Source organism: Phycodurus eques, chromosome 23 (assembly GCF_024500275.1).
Source record: "Phycodurus eques isolate BA_2022a chromosome 23, UOR_Pequ_1.1, whole genome shotgun sequence".
Taxonomy (NCBI): domain Eukaryota; kingdom Metazoa; phylum Chordata; class Actinopteri; order Syngnathiformes; family Syngnathidae; genus Phycodurus; species Phycodurus eques.
The window spans coordinates 3,140,112-3,155,208 of record NC_084547.1 but is presented as its reverse complement, the minus strand read 5'-3'; the positions used below and the strand labels follow the sequence as shown (position 1 = coordinate 3,155,208).

Below are 15,097 nucleotides of genomic sequence, written 5' to 3'. Positions count from 1 at the left end.
CTTGATGTCGGCGAGACGGCGATAGGAGTCAATGATGTGGTCTGTTTTTCGTTGCGTCGGGAGGACATATGGAGGAAGAGCGGGAGATGAAAGGAAGACAAGGTCTGAGCGCCTGCAGCTACTCTGGGGCCAATGAGAGGCGGGGGGAGCAGAGGAAGAGGTGGCGGAGGAAGAGAGAGCGAGGGCAGCGAGGGTGAAGAGGAGGAGAGCAAGGCCGAGGCTCTCGAAGGGCGTTAGCGAGATAAGCGAGCAAGCGGATTGGAGCGGAACCCGGAGCGTCGCCTGGATCCCCTCGCGCGGGTCGACGGCTGGGAGTCGCTGCTAAACGGAATCTTGCGCTTCAGTCGAACATCAGACATTGTGATGATGAGGCGGCGAAAAGACGGAGATGAAAGGCAGACGCTGGGATGCGGCGCTTTGGCTTTGCCGTGACTCGCTTTCATCCTTGTCTCTCCATCTTCTCACATGTGCGGTGGCCCTTTCCCCTGACAGTAATTATTAGGCCCGCGGACAGGTGTTTTTGGACCGCCCTCTGCGCAAGCGGTTTTGATACCTCGTCCAAATCCAGTTCACGGTGCCTCGGCCTCTTGGGGGCAGATAGGAGAGAAGGAGGAAGTTGTTTTCAAAGAGTCGAGCGAGTAATAGTAGTAGTCAAAAGAATGAAACAGTTTTTGTCACACTGTGTCAATTAATCGGCCTTTGTGCTGCTTTTCTGGTGTGCGCCGACACCTCGCATCTCATCAGTACGGCGCTAACCTTAGCCGTTCTTCGCGGAGGATAAAGAACATGACTGTGATTGAGCTTATCTGTCTTTATGCATGTTCCTACAGCGTTTGTGCGTGAACATTTGTTGCTTGACGACCGTGACTTCGATGCTAATTTTTGTTAGCCCGTCAATGGCGTTTTACATTATGCGTTAGCATTAAGTTGGCCACGATTGTAAAACGTGTCATATTTAAATATACGAGTGTACTTCCATTTATTGTGTGTGTGTGTGTGTGTGTGTGTCAATAAACAGCTAAAAACAAGCAGAGTTGGACTCTCTGAGGGACTGTTAGCTATCTGCGCAAGGACCCGCTGGAGGCTTCATGCAGATGTATTTTCGTGGCGCAGACGTAGTTGTGTCGCCATGTAAAAGTTGCTAGATGAAGTCGATTCCATTTGTTGTAGTGGTGTTCGATTGACAGTCGAGTCGAGCAGGGAGTGGTTTCAGTGCATTCAGCGTTTAAGAACGGAGGGGAAAATGGCTTGATTTGTCACTATTTTGAAACATTTTCGAGACAGTATTTGCTGACTTTCATTCAGATTTGGCAAGATTGTGAACAACACACCTCCTAATTTTGCCCTCTGAGCTGTTTGCACGTCATTGTGCTTTATTTATGTGTTGTGCATTTGTAAGACGCTCTCCTAATGATTACCTGCTCACTTCCGCCGCCGGGAAGCGGTCAATGAAGTAGAAGAAAAAGAGCGCCTGGCTCTCATTTGTCCGCATTGCTCTGGCTGCTCAAAAGCTTGACTCATTCACTCGGATTTTATGGAAGAAATTACCTGAGGGAGATGGTGGCCTGCGTTGGGAAATCAAATCAAAGGTGCGAGCCAAATGTTTCCAAGAGTGAGTTGTCATGCATAATGCACTGTCGGGACTTGCGATTGGACTCGAGGCTGAAGAAGGATGACGATTGTTTTTTACCTTCTGCTGTTTTGTGTCTTCCACGGCGCATACGCAACTCACTTTCCATTTTTCTCTTCCACTTCCCGCGTCTGCTCTCGCTGTAATCAATACAAACTGACGCAAAGCACTTTTGAGTTTCTTCTTTTTCTCCTCGCCAGCCAACACATTAGGTTTTCCACAGAGGACGAAAGACACACTTGAAGCGCAAGAAAGTTTATTTATAGCCCACAGAGCACTCATCAAGACGACGCTGCCGAAGATCTCACTCAAGTGTCTCACCGTCTTTGGCATCCTTAATTATGTTGTTATAATGACATGCGTCTTACAGATTGGACTGAATCTCCTGTCGAGTTGGCTGAAAGGTACACCCCAAAAAAATCCGCAGGCTTCAGAATTAATAGCGACAGTCTGCGGTTGCCCTGGCAACGACCCGCCCACAGCTGACGTTTAATTATGGCTCCTCTTGAGCGAGTATTTCTTCCATATCGTTACGCCTGCATGCGTTTGTCATTTGGAGCGCTTCACGCAAGGAACGATAGTTGGGCGCACGCGAGGTCGGAAATGTGCGGCGCTGCAACGCCGCCTCGGCGCGCAGCTGTCGGGCATTCGTTTGTGTTGCCGCTCTTCACAGCGGATTGTACGGCGTGTCCATTCGCTGAGAGCGACCGCTTGGAGAAAAGCAGGGTTTTACAGTATTTTCCTCTTTCCGACGTTTGGGCGCACTCGGTGCGCAATGGTAGACGTGCACGTCACAAGCATGCATTTATCGTAACTGGCGTGACCCATTGGTAAAAATAAAAAATAAAAAAAATATTGGACGAATAGATTCGTCGGTGGCAGTAAACGTTTGAATTTTCCTTGACGAAGCTACACGTTGGGACTTGCTACCCTATGTAAGTAAAACTATTAATAGATTTCAAATGTTCCATTCCACGCACCATGACACAGATTTCAACTCACTCGAATCCCTGCTGACGACGTGAGCAGCCATTATTTCACGATTAGCAGCCAGCTGGGACCAAACGGTGTGGAATTTTGTCACAAGTACAGGTCATCTCGCGGGGCTGACGCATGTGCCACAGAGACAGTCATGTGACGAAAAAAAACAGACTTTTGGTAGACTGTGTGTTGTTGTCATGCGCATGCAGCCGGCATAACTCTGAGAGCCGTATCCACACTGATGTTTACAGCGCATCCAAATCAGGGAAGGGGCGTCTGCGTGTAATGTAACCGCACGACATGCCAAGCGGCCTCCTAATGAACACATTGATCTTATACAGTAAGAGTGCAAAAAAGGACACAGCTCCGTGTATTCGTTTCACTCATTAATAGCGGCAGCTTGTGTTATTTGTCTCCATTCATGTTTCACAACATTAGGCATCTCATGAGATCCAAAAGAGTCGCTGCCTAATCATGCTCAATGAAAGTATTTGTTTGTCCCCCCCCCCCCCCCACTCCCCCACCCCTTTTTTTTTAGGGGGGGGGGGCGTTATTTAAGAGTAACATATTTGAGTGCAGTGCAGCTCCAGCTCCTGTGTTCCATGCGGGTGTTCCTAAAGTTATGGCCAGTGAGTGCATTTATTGACTCCATCAAAGCCAGTTAGTCCGAATGATTCGGTAAGCTTTATGAAAATGCTCTTTTTCACCGTTTGTCCCAGAAAGTTTCGGCTTGGTGCCGGTAAGCAGCTGGAGTTGTGATGCAGTAGAATTTCATCGGTTGCCTGTTTGTCCTTGGAGCCAGCTATCTGCATGGGCAGCATCAATCCTAATACTCTTGCTATTGGCTATCCTATAAATTAGAAGGAAAGTCAAATTGTCGCCGTCTTTTCTTCCGTTCTTACTTTTTGTTCTTTTGGTCCACACAGCTCGTGGTCGCCCAAGGCTAGGCATGCTGCACAGCCTCGTGAATCCCTTGGCCGCCTTCTTCTCTTGCTGCCTCGCTTGCTGTACGAGGCTAAGAATACGCCCTAAGTCCCCTTTTTTTTCACCCCCCACTGTGCTTCCAAAGAGGGACACGTTTCGTCTCACTTTCTTAACTCAAAGGTATTTTTGCTAGCTCCCACAATGTGCTGTGAATCTGCAATGTGTCTCTATTATTGTCTCGGTTTCCTTTTATATTATTCTGTGCTGCTAATAAAACAATATGCCTCTCATTTGGGCAGTATTGGCATGACCACTTGCACGTTTACATGCCTCAACAGATTGATTTCTGTGCTCTATGGCGCTCTCTTGGGACCACTAATGAGCTCTGTTTTATTGTGTGTGTGTGTGTGTGTGTGTGTGTGTGTTGGCGTGCGTGTGTTGCGTTTACTGTACCTGTTAATTATTGGATTCCTGGTTGACTGCAGAGGCAATTATCTCAAGTCACTCCAAGTGTTTTGGAATGCTATCTTAATGGCCCGCAAGTGGTTATTGTACACAGTGCGTCCGTGTATCCCAACTGTGTTGTGAGCCTTATCTGTCTATCGAACTATTGTCTTTAAAATTATGCGTGAAAATAACAGGCGGCGGAGCAAGAGTGTGGATTTGTGAAAAACTTGAAATTGACCGCCCGGCAGTGACGCTATACAACACAGCGAACGTATTTTGGCCAGCGCATCGTTTATGCATCGTGAAGGCTTGAATTACAGCGTGATTTTTGTTTGTCCGCCTTTCTCTCCATCCAAGACCAACATCCCGTTCCTCCAGAATGTGTTCTCCAACCACCAGTTCCTCCACTCCACCGTCGACACACAGTTCATCGACGAGAACCAGGAACTGTTCAACCTCAAGCCCACGCAGAACCGAGCGCAGAAGCTGCTGCACTATCTGGGTCAGGCGATAGATGACAAAAATAAAAACACCTGCATATTGTTTTATTTTCTGCTGCCTTCAAACTGTCTGCTGTGTTTGAAGGTCACGTGATGGTGAACGGACCGACCACGCCCATCCCAGTGAAGGCCAAACCGTCCTCGATTGACCCCGTCATTCCTCCCGTCACCATGGGTACGTATCATTACCAGTGACAGGCTGTGCTTTTGGTCACGTGGCCTTCAGTGGTGATGTATCCCAATTTAGCACCACTATCACGTCGCAGGTCAAGAAACAATCAATACGGTACAGAAAGGCAACGCAACTGTTCCCCTTTCTGACTTAACGGGACAATTTTAACATGTGAGCTACAGGTACGAAAACACAATTTGCAAATTACATATTTCAAATGCGCTTCATTGCAATTGTGCCCACTTGTGTCTCGGCGAGGAAGATGCGTTCACTTCCCTCCGGGCCTCGTGTTCTCAAATTGTAAACACTTGTGGAACCTTAGGGCACTTTGGATAAGAGCAGCACTACAAAAGAACGTTTTTAGATTTTAATTGTCCTTTATGTTTTGTACAGATTTCAGTGACATTCTCAAGTCTCTGGAAAATGACACGTTCCAGGAATTGCAAGCAGTCTCAGCTGTCGGTGAAATACGTGCGTGAAAATTTGGCCCTTACTCAGCTTGTCTCCAAACATGGCGGTAGGCTATCATACGCGAACACCCCAAAAAAAAACTAGTGTGGCGTGTCCTGCATGGAGCAGGTACGCAGGACTGTGTGGATGCATGCACCTAAAGCTGAGTAATGAGATTTGTAAGGTGCGTATATCCTTTCTTTCATTCAACTGAGGGATTGATGGAAAGAAGAGAGGGATTAGGCCAGTATTATCACACTCTGCGGAGGGAGAGCGACATGGAAGGAGAGTGGGGTTATAAAAAGAGGACATGAGAGGCTTTGGTCCGGCGTAGGCTATAATCCTCCCTGCATACAGAGGCAATCATCGACCAGGTGGAAACATGAGACGCGATGAACCGATCAGGACAATTGTACTGTCTCGTGACATTTTCAAAAGCAAAATATGGCAACTTTTAGGAAAGGATCGGCTCTCCCTGGTGGTGGTAATAAACTGGCCAATGAATTCCGTCCCTGTGCATGTAGGATACATCGGTTGGGTGATTACAGTAATCTTAACGCACACAGTAGGCGCACAACACAAATGGATTTATAATGCGTGTTCTGGATCTCTTAGTGACATTCTATTGCTTGTTGTATTATTTATGCAGACGCCTGGGCCATTATGGTCCCCGGCATTGTAAATACATCCCGCATTGGTTGTGAAAATTGGCGGGCAATGCACATAAATCATTTGTCTGATTCATTTTTGATAAGTTTAACATGTCCTTTTTCGTTTGGGCTGATCTGGCGCAGCGTATTACTGGCGTTTCCCTCTTCACGGGAGTTCGTTTGCTTCAGGTGGCGGAGGTGCGCCAAGGAAAAGGTCAAGTGCAAACAAACCCAAAAGATAAGTAACAGAGGGCTGCGAGCATGCAGGCAGATAGTCAGTAGCTCATTAACTGGACTAATTGATTGATGAACATCCACACACCAGCTCCGATTGATCTCACTTCGGCTACCGATATTTGGTTGTGCTCGCGTTTAATTGCCTGGCAGAGGCTTGTTGGTAGCAGCGCATGTGTAAAATGTGTTGCTTGTGCTTTGACAGCAAATGTGTTCCTCAGTGTTAGAAGTTATGATGAGGCGCTTCGTTGTTGTTGTTTTTTTCCAGTGAACCTTGTTTGTTGTGGTGGATAAGTTCCAGACACATCCACGATAGGTGAAGAGAGACTATATAATAAAATATTTGTAGTTCCCCGCCCCCGCCCTACACACACACACACACACACACACACACACACACACGCGCACACATTTTAAACACATCTAAACTACAAAATAAAATACACATTTTTAAGTATTTCTTAGTGCCTGCACGCCCACTCTCTCGCTGTCAAGCAGTAGGAGACTATCATATAACATCACTTTGAGGTGATAAGAAGAAGACTCCAAGTTCTCCAAATAAGAGGCCAACCATGCTTGCTTCAAGCTGTTTGTCACTCGCAGTTGAAGAGCAAAATAGAATTGTATATTTAAACACCAACATGTTCAACAAAACCATATCAGTTTCGCTAACAAACGTATGCTAGCCTAATGCTAACGTACAATGTGAAATGCCTTACATGGCTGAGCCGAAATTAGCATAGATGTTACGCTAATTATAAACACTGGGTATGTCAGGTGAATTGGATCCCCAATCTATCATTCGCACCCGTAGGAGAGCCTCCGGTAGGATTCCGCGACGTCCTGCTGCGCGATGGTCCGGAGGGCTTCGCCAAGGCCGTGCGTGCCCACCGAGGGCTCTTGCTCATGGACACCACCTTCAGAGATGCCCACCAGTCCCTGCTGGCCACCAGGGTGCGCACCCACGACTTGAAGAGAATCTCCCCATTTGTCAGCCATAACTTCAACAACCTTTTCAGCCTGGAGAACTGGGGAGGTAGGTCACATGACAACAGAGGCTGGAATTACGTCCATCGCCATTTATTGTAAATGTCTGAGAAGAAAAACAGCAAAACGGGAACCGGTTCAATGAGCTGATGAGGCGACAGGTGTCGATCAATGGCGCGGTGACGATTTGGGATCCTGACATATTGTCTCCTTGCTATGCTCTCAGATATTTGCCGGCACGTGTTCCAGCCGCTCGGAGGCACAATGACTCATTGGGCAGATTAAGCTGCGAAAGCCCTTTGAGGATTAGTCCCTTCCTGAAATAGCGTTTCTCCCAAAACCGCGGAGGATACAGTACATTTGAATTGGGTCACATAACGTATGGCTACGCTCAGACTGTCGCGCTACCATTTGAACCTTTATCAGATCGAGCAGAGCTTAGCACACGCTGAGCAGATCTCGTTATCGCACGGCCGCAAAATTTCAACATGAATGCAAATCACGGCGAAGTCTCCTTATTTCCAGTTCAGCGTCACTGTAGCGCCGAAAGTCCGGACCGGTACGCTCGTCTTCATTCCCGTGATCTAATTAAGCGGCGGCGAGCATGCATTTGGACGTGAACTCCTTCGCTCAGCACCATTCCATATCAAAGTCCGGCGAGCTGACGTCAGCTGAAATCCAGACATGGGCGCCGCGATAAACAATTGATAAAGAGGAAGCTGCTTCTGGGGCATACCACGTCCTTCCCAGAGGACTGTACAGTTGCTCCATTTCCAAATGCACACTGCAATTGAGATTTAATGGTGACAGTGTTGGATCAGCACAAAACCACCGGAGGCTTCAATATTTCTGGTTTATATGATAAATGTCTCATCCACAACGGAAAATGAGAGATTGCTGTCATTTTTTGTTTGTTTGTTTTTCTTTCGTCCCTCTGCCCCCTCTTCCGCGGAGAACATTTCATACGAGCAGCCTTCAGATGAGAGGGCGTCGTCGGAATGAAAATGCAATGTTTGCATAACTTTAGTCAGATGACAAAAATCAGTTTGCGGTGTCACACTAAATATCAATTTGAGTGTGTCTGTGTGTGTGTGTGTGTGTGTACACCCAGGCGCCACCTTTGACGTGGCCATGCGCTTCCTGTCCGAGTGCCCGTGGAAGAGACTCCAGGAGTTGAGGGCTTTGATCCCAAATGTTCCGTTCCAGATGCTGCTGAGAGGAGCCAACGCCGTGGGCTACACCAACTACCCCGACAACGCCGTCTTCAAGTGAGTGGCGTAGTGTGTGTGTTCAGCGTGGTCACTCCATTAGGTACATTTGCGCTGTATATTTGTTCCGTGACCACGCTTGGAACTCAAACACTCAAATCACCGTTCCCCATGAAAATGAATGAATTTCCCCCAAAATTGTGTGATTTGTTTTGTTTTTGTGTGATTTGTTTTGTTTTTTTACTCATTCACTGCCATTGACGGCGTTTGACGTCAAATATCTATGTTAACTGGGATGGCTGGCAGGGAAGGAGAAAAATAGCACTCTATAATGTTTCACTTTATGAAACATTTTCTGAGAGGATAATGAATATATAATTTCCTGACTTCTATTGTGAAAATGTGGGAAATGGCGCCTTAAAAGTACTTGTGGGGTCTGTGCAGCTTGCACTCATCAGTTTGTTTAAATTGGTACACACAGAAACACACACACACACACACACATACACACTCCACCAAAGCACATGACACACATTTACACTAGTGTAACGCTTTTGAGGTCCCATAAATAATAAATGTGGTATCTGCCTCGAGCACTTTCGCAAACAGATTGATTAGTCACCTCCCTTTTGTGGGTGACTCATGCCTGCACATGCACACACACTCAAGGGTGTAAGACCCCCCTCCACGCACACACACTGGGCGCCGATAAATTAGTAGTGGCTTTATGACAAATATAGCAGCCCACACGCCCACACACACACACGTACACACAGACCTCTCCCCTGTCCTGTCTGATGTTTTTGTGGCTGCTCATCCCTCTTCAATTTGATTATTTATCCTCGCTCTTCCAGTTCATTTTTATGCGTCATTCATCTCTCCTCCTCGTCCCACCGCACTCATATCTCTCTCTTCATGCCGCCATTGAAAATGGGCGCCATTACGATTAATGTCTTTGATCCATTTGCCTCCATTCCCATTTTCATGCTTTCTCCCTCTCTTTGACAGCTTTTTTTTGGGGGGGGTGTTTTTTTGAGTGCTGTAGGCTGCAAGTGAAATTGCCCAGAACGGCGCTATAGACGCGATGTAATCACAATGTAATTCCACGGCATCTAATTGATTTAAAATGCGTTTCATTGGGTCACGTTCTCAAACGTTGATGACGATGGGGCGACTTTCCGACGCACGCAAGAATCGTGAGCTGCACAACCACTTTTAGGACGCGACCGTGTTTGTGTCGTGGTGCCGAGCGGCGGCAGCCCTTGTGTAAACAGCGGACACGGCGCCTGATAATAATCCCCTTGTGGCTCGGTGCTAAGTGCGTGTGTTGGTTGAGCGAAACAATGGCTCTTGTTGTGCAAATGTTGTGTTAAAGCAGGTGCTGACAAACCTGATTAGGATTGCCAGGTACTGCAATAAAGGCAAGGATTCCCCACTCCAGCTTTTTATGGATGGATTTGAACAGCTTATCCTGACTCGCATGCGCCCCGTTATCTGTGACAACAGCAATTCACGACCACTTATTCATCGCGTCGGCGTAAGCGGCAAATCTTTGTTGTGTTACCAGAAATTGGGCCTGTCAAACATGTTTTCATTGTGGGCCACATCAAAGTTAGTGGTGCCCTTGGGGAGGCGTTAAGGTCATGTTTCGGTTCACATTGGAGTCTCCGGCTGCCGTCAATTCACATTGGTTTCCTTGCAGTGGAGGTGCAAAATCAGTTGGTGGCAGTAATGGGCCATTAGGTTGTTTTGCAAACTGCCAATAGAACCCACAGAAGAAGAAGGACAATACATTTGGTACAGTAGTAGAGCAAATGTTACAATGCTACTGTGTGTTTTTATGTAGTACTATTAAGTGCAATTTTTCTTATGAAAAAAAACATGATTAAAAAAATGCTTTTGTTGATGACTGGAACGGAATCCGTTGGGTTTCCATTCATTTCAACGGGGGGGCACAGAACAAATTCAATTTGTATCTCAAGGCACCAGTCTGGCCAGTTTTGAACAGAAGTCAAGGAAAAAAAATGTGGCAAGCTTTCACGGGCCACACAAAATGACGTGGATTGCCGTTATCTAAATTTGATACCTGCGCTGTAAATCCCAACTGCTTTAATTTCAGCTCAACTCTGTCCGTTCAGGTTCTGCGAGGTGGCAAAAGAGAACGGCATGGACGTCTTCCGCGTTTTCGATTCCCTCAACTACCTGCCCAACATGCTGCTGGGCATGGAGGCGGCCGGATCGGCGGGCGGCGTCGTGGAGGCGGCCATCTCGTACACGGGCGACGTGTCAGACCCGATGAGGCAGAAGTACTCCCTCAGCTACTACCTGGAGCTAGCAGAGGAGCTCGTCAAAGCTGGAACGCACATCCTTTGTATCAAGGTGAGTAAGCGGGAATACCAACGTTTGCAGTGAACGCGTCGTTTATCGAGGGGGATGCGTTCTGTAACTGAACCTTTGAGGCTGTTTCTTTGTCTTTGGATTCCAGGATATGGCCGGTCTGCTTAAGCCGGAGTCCAGCAAGCTGCTGGTAGGCTCTCTGAGGGACCGCTTCCCACACGTGCCCATCCACGTGCACACGCATGACACAGCCGGCGCCGGCGTGGCCGCCATGCTGGCGTGTGCGGAGGCCGGAGCCGACGTCGTGGACGTGGCGGTGAGTCTGACCGCGTTTGGAGTCACTCCCATTCCGCTATAAAGTGACCGTGATACATTTTGTAGTCCCGCTCGAGTGTTTCGTGAACGAAAAAAGGTTTTTTGGAGTCGACTATCGTGATGAAAGTCGAGTCAAAGTCGATTAATCACTGACGTCTTTTTTAGGACACTACTGTTGTCCCCGACCTTTTTTTTTTTTGCGCCACGGACCGGTTTCATGTAAAGACATATTTAGACATATGCAGAGAAACTCATAAAAATAACATAATTAAACATACAAGTCCTCGATTCATCAACTTTGACTCAACTCAAGGTTATCCCCTAGAGTTACCCCGCAAGGTATCTTGAAAACTAATGAACAACCAATAATCACTAAAAAAGCAGTATATCCCATGATGCATTGCGTCGTTACAGGAAAAGAAAATTGCATTTTATTTTTGTGTTGTTGTCCCAAAATATCTTAAGTATAAGTAGAGCAACACATCACAATAGAGGGTGCACGTCAAGTGTTTATTTATTTTTATTTTTTTTTAATACACGAGTCTTACATTTTTTTTATTGTTATTCGTTCAGTATTTATTACAGGCGATTGATGCACCACGTTACAAATATGCAACAGCAATGATAATATATAATTAATTATGCACCAGAGTTGTGTTCCAAAACTATTTTTCATTTGATTGAACGATATAATCCACGATATAAAACAATGCATATTTCGTGATAAGGGATTCCAAACACAGGCAGTGTCCCTTTTTAAGTTCTTTCCATCTTTACTTACGTGCCCGTGAAGGCGCCCTCACGTAATTCCATTAACATGAACAAATAGGATTTTTCTGATATTTTCATAGTGAGAGTTGGAAAAAAAAATCTCAAAAGCATTTATTGAACCAAGAGGCTACGGTTTGCAATTTGGGCCTCTGAACATTTCAATACTACTTTTTTGACCTTGCATGCTGATTCTTCATTCCAATGGAGTAAAGTCAAGTTCATTATTTGCATTGACTGGCTGCTCTTAACACACACACACACACACACACACACACACACACACACACGCGCACACACAGAAGAGATTTTCTGTCATTTTTCATTTTTGCTTTTTACTTTTGTTACCAACTCTCCTGTTTGGGACCCTCAGGTTGACTCGATGGCCGGCATGACGTCTCAACCGAGCATGGGCGCAATGGTTGCCTGCGCCAAGGGGACCAAGTTGGACACTGGTAAGCATGTTTCCGTACCTGCCGTTGTACCTAATATTGTGGCCGTTGTGGGTAAGTAGAAGTGAGCGTGTTGGACAAGATAGAAATCTTTGAGTCTCGTTATTAATGGTCTGGAACATGTATCAGCCAGCAGTGATTTGCCTTTTGAGAATGTCCTTCCCTGCACGCTTGGTGAAACAAACAATCAATAAAAATGAAAAAAAAAACAGTAACTTTCATATGGAAGTCGCAGACACAGCATCTGATATTTGGCCAATTATGAAAGGAAGGAAACGAGGAGGAGGGAGCTGGAGTCAAACGGTGATCAATAACAGAAATGTTGGCTTCGTTCATTAATGAAATGATTCGGAGTTGTTGTGCCTGGAAAGAAATAAAATGCCGTTAAATCAAGCTTGATTGTCGTAGCGCGATAGCGGGGATAGCGAATTCAGAGATATGTTTCTAAATACGTATCTTTGAAGGTATATGCTGAAATAAATAATAAAATGCATGTTAGCAGGATACAAAATAAAAATACATATTTTATGTTTTTGTTTTTTGTAATAGTGGGGTGGGCGATTATTATTCAATTGTTTGATCAATCATCAATCGGAGAATCGATTCTTTCAAGATGTATTCGTGACAGCCCAATTTGGAAGCAAGATCCTTTGATCATATTCTCCAAGAAAACGCTTTTGAATTCCGTCACCTTGTGTGCGCCGTCCTCCTTTTGAAGGCCAGCTGCCTCTCGTCTTTTCGTTCTCACCAAACAGCGCGCGGCCTTGGATGCCTCCGCGTGTTCCGCAGCGTTACCGACCTTAGCCTGTTTTCTTCACCTCCGCCCCCACCCCCCAGCCCCACCCCCACCTTTTCTTCCCATCTGGGCGCCCAAGCAATAATGAGTAGTTTGCTGTGTGCTCTGCTTCCTCTTTCGCATCATCTCTTCATCCTCCTCCGCCTCAGTGGCATAACAATTAACAGCCCTTTAAATGCACATTTCACAAATCTTCTCCCACTCCCTTGGCAAGCACTACCTTCGTCACTATTTGTTTGTGGTAAAAAGTGACCTTTAATCCATTTGTCTCTTCAATCAATCACCGGCACACTCGAGGGGATGACAAAGCGCTCGTTTGCCGCGCTTTCTCACTTACTGCCAAGGTTTCTGTAATGACAGCTGCCAAAACAATTCAGCCATTTGAGGATGCGCCGTCAAGACGTACGGCCATTTTACGGCTGTGACATGAATCTGCGGAAAAGGCACACAAAGCCCAAGTGGCAAGTTGAGCAAAAAGGGGAATGAAATAAAATTATATCATATCATTAAAAAATAACAAAAAACAATTGCTTCTCCCTAACTCAGCTTTTGGCCAATAAGAAGCTCTGATTTGATTGTGACATATCATCACAGAAACCTGACGTCCCCCAAATGAATAGTCATTTTTTAAAACAAAAAGTGTACTTTTTGACACTAAAGTCCTTTTTTTCAATTAATTTGTCCTTTCCAGAATACAAGTAATATTACATGAACACATTTGCATTTTTGAAACTCACTCATTGTTTGACTTTCTTACATCGACTTGAATGTCATAATACATTATCTTATCTAAAAATACGATGCTATCAATACAGAATGCTTTATTCTTGTACAATTACTCCTTTTTATCCTGACATAAAAAAGGTATAATTCAGTGCATGACCACGCTCGTAACTCAAAACTTACTATCTTAAATCTTTCCTCAATAAAATGAATTGGAATGACATTAACATGCCAGCCTCCCCCCAGAAACGGTTTTGTAATGTATGCATGTATGTACTCTATTAGTATTGTAATTTATTGGGGGGGGGGGGGGGGGAAATATCTGTTTGTCTACATCCACTGCACGCCACTGAGAGGAGGCACGAGGGTGTGAATTAAAGTAATACAAATGCAGTGTCGAGAAAACAAAATAACTTAGTGAAGCACTTACCCTGCTGTTTGCCCCCCCCCCCCCCGCAATGTATTTTAAGCTGGTTTGAAACTTGTCAGTGTCTGATCGTGTGTCGCAGGTATCACGCTGGAGAAGGTGTTCGACTACAGCGAGTACTGGGAAGTGGCTCGAGGCCTCTACGCTCCGTTTGACTGCACGGCCACTATGAAGTCCGGCAACGCCGACGTCTACGAGAACGAGATACCCGGAGGACAGTACACCAACCTCCACTTCCAGGTGCCCCACGGCTATACTTCTTTCCCCCCCAAGCTCAATGAAGTGAAATGGCTTTTTAGTCTCACAGCTGACCTGTGAAATTGAGCTGTTGTAAACACAGGCCCACCCCACTGTATGCCTCCAGGTCCAGTCTAATAATAGTGCTTCTTTCCACTAAAGTCACACTATAGTGCAATATATCCACTGTAAATATTCATCTCTATTGTCTTTTTTGATTCAGCTCTTGCGTTGGCTCTCAGTATATAGTGGGAATGTAACTCATTTTCTCATTTTGTGGCCAGTCGTATGTGGGCGAGAAGCTTTAGAACAGAAGTTGACCCGGAATATCCAAGTCATCGTCATGCTCCCGCTCTTGTTGTTGTTGTTTTGTGATGGCAGGCGCACAGTATGGGCCTGGGGAATAAGTTCAAGGAGGTGAAGAAGGCCTACACTGAAGCCAATAAACTACTGGGAGACCTCATTAAGGTGAGACGTGGAGATGAAACGCGCACAACATCGCGATGACTCGATTACGTGAGGACTTCCTTACCGCGAGTCACAAAGAAATGAACTTGCCAAGTTAATGAGACTCCTTCAGTGTTCCCTTTCTTTATCTAGCAAACCTTTCTATTTTATCAACCGCATTCCTCACACATTGCTTTGCTCTCAATCAATAAGTACATTCGACAATCAGAGGTGTGGCTCAGCCTTGGACTTTTTGCATGCTTGGTGGGGACACTTTGGTGAAATCCTCTTTTTGGTTCCAGCGTGTTCTGGGATCCTGCTAGCTGACATTTTTTGTCGTGCGGTCATGTGAGCGAGAGGATTCCGTGAAATAATCTGTAAAACAGTGATACCTCCTTGACTTACGAGTCCC

General features: G+C 45.9%; 1 protein-coding gene across 1 annotated transcript in view; it reads left to right on the top strand.

Moving 5' to 3' along the window:
• LOC133397808 (pyruvate carboxylase, mitochondrial-like) overlaps positions 1 to 15,097 on the top strand; it is a 101,117-nt gene that overhangs the window by 74,139 nt on the left and 11,881 nt on the right. Inside the window, exons 13-21 of the mRNA XM_061669124.1 lie at positions 4,340 to 4,484; positions 4,568 to 4,657; positions 6,803 to 7,024; positions 8,087 to 8,243; positions 10,322 to 10,562; positions 10,669 to 10,836; positions 11,977 to 12,058; positions 14,084 to 14,241; positions 14,620 to 14,706. Of these exons, the coding sequence (XP_061525108.1) occupies positions 4,340 to 4,484; positions 4,568 to 4,657; positions 6,803 to 7,024; positions 8,087 to 8,243; positions 10,322 to 10,562; positions 10,669 to 10,836; positions 11,977 to 12,058; positions 14,084 to 14,241; positions 14,620 to 14,706 (1,350 nt within the window). The remainder of the gene's footprint in view (positions 1 to 4,339; positions 4,485 to 4,567; positions 4,658 to 6,802; positions 7,025 to 8,086; positions 8,244 to 10,321; positions 10,563 to 10,668; positions 10,837 to 11,976; positions 12,059 to 14,083; positions 14,242 to 14,619; positions 14,707 to 15,097) is intronic.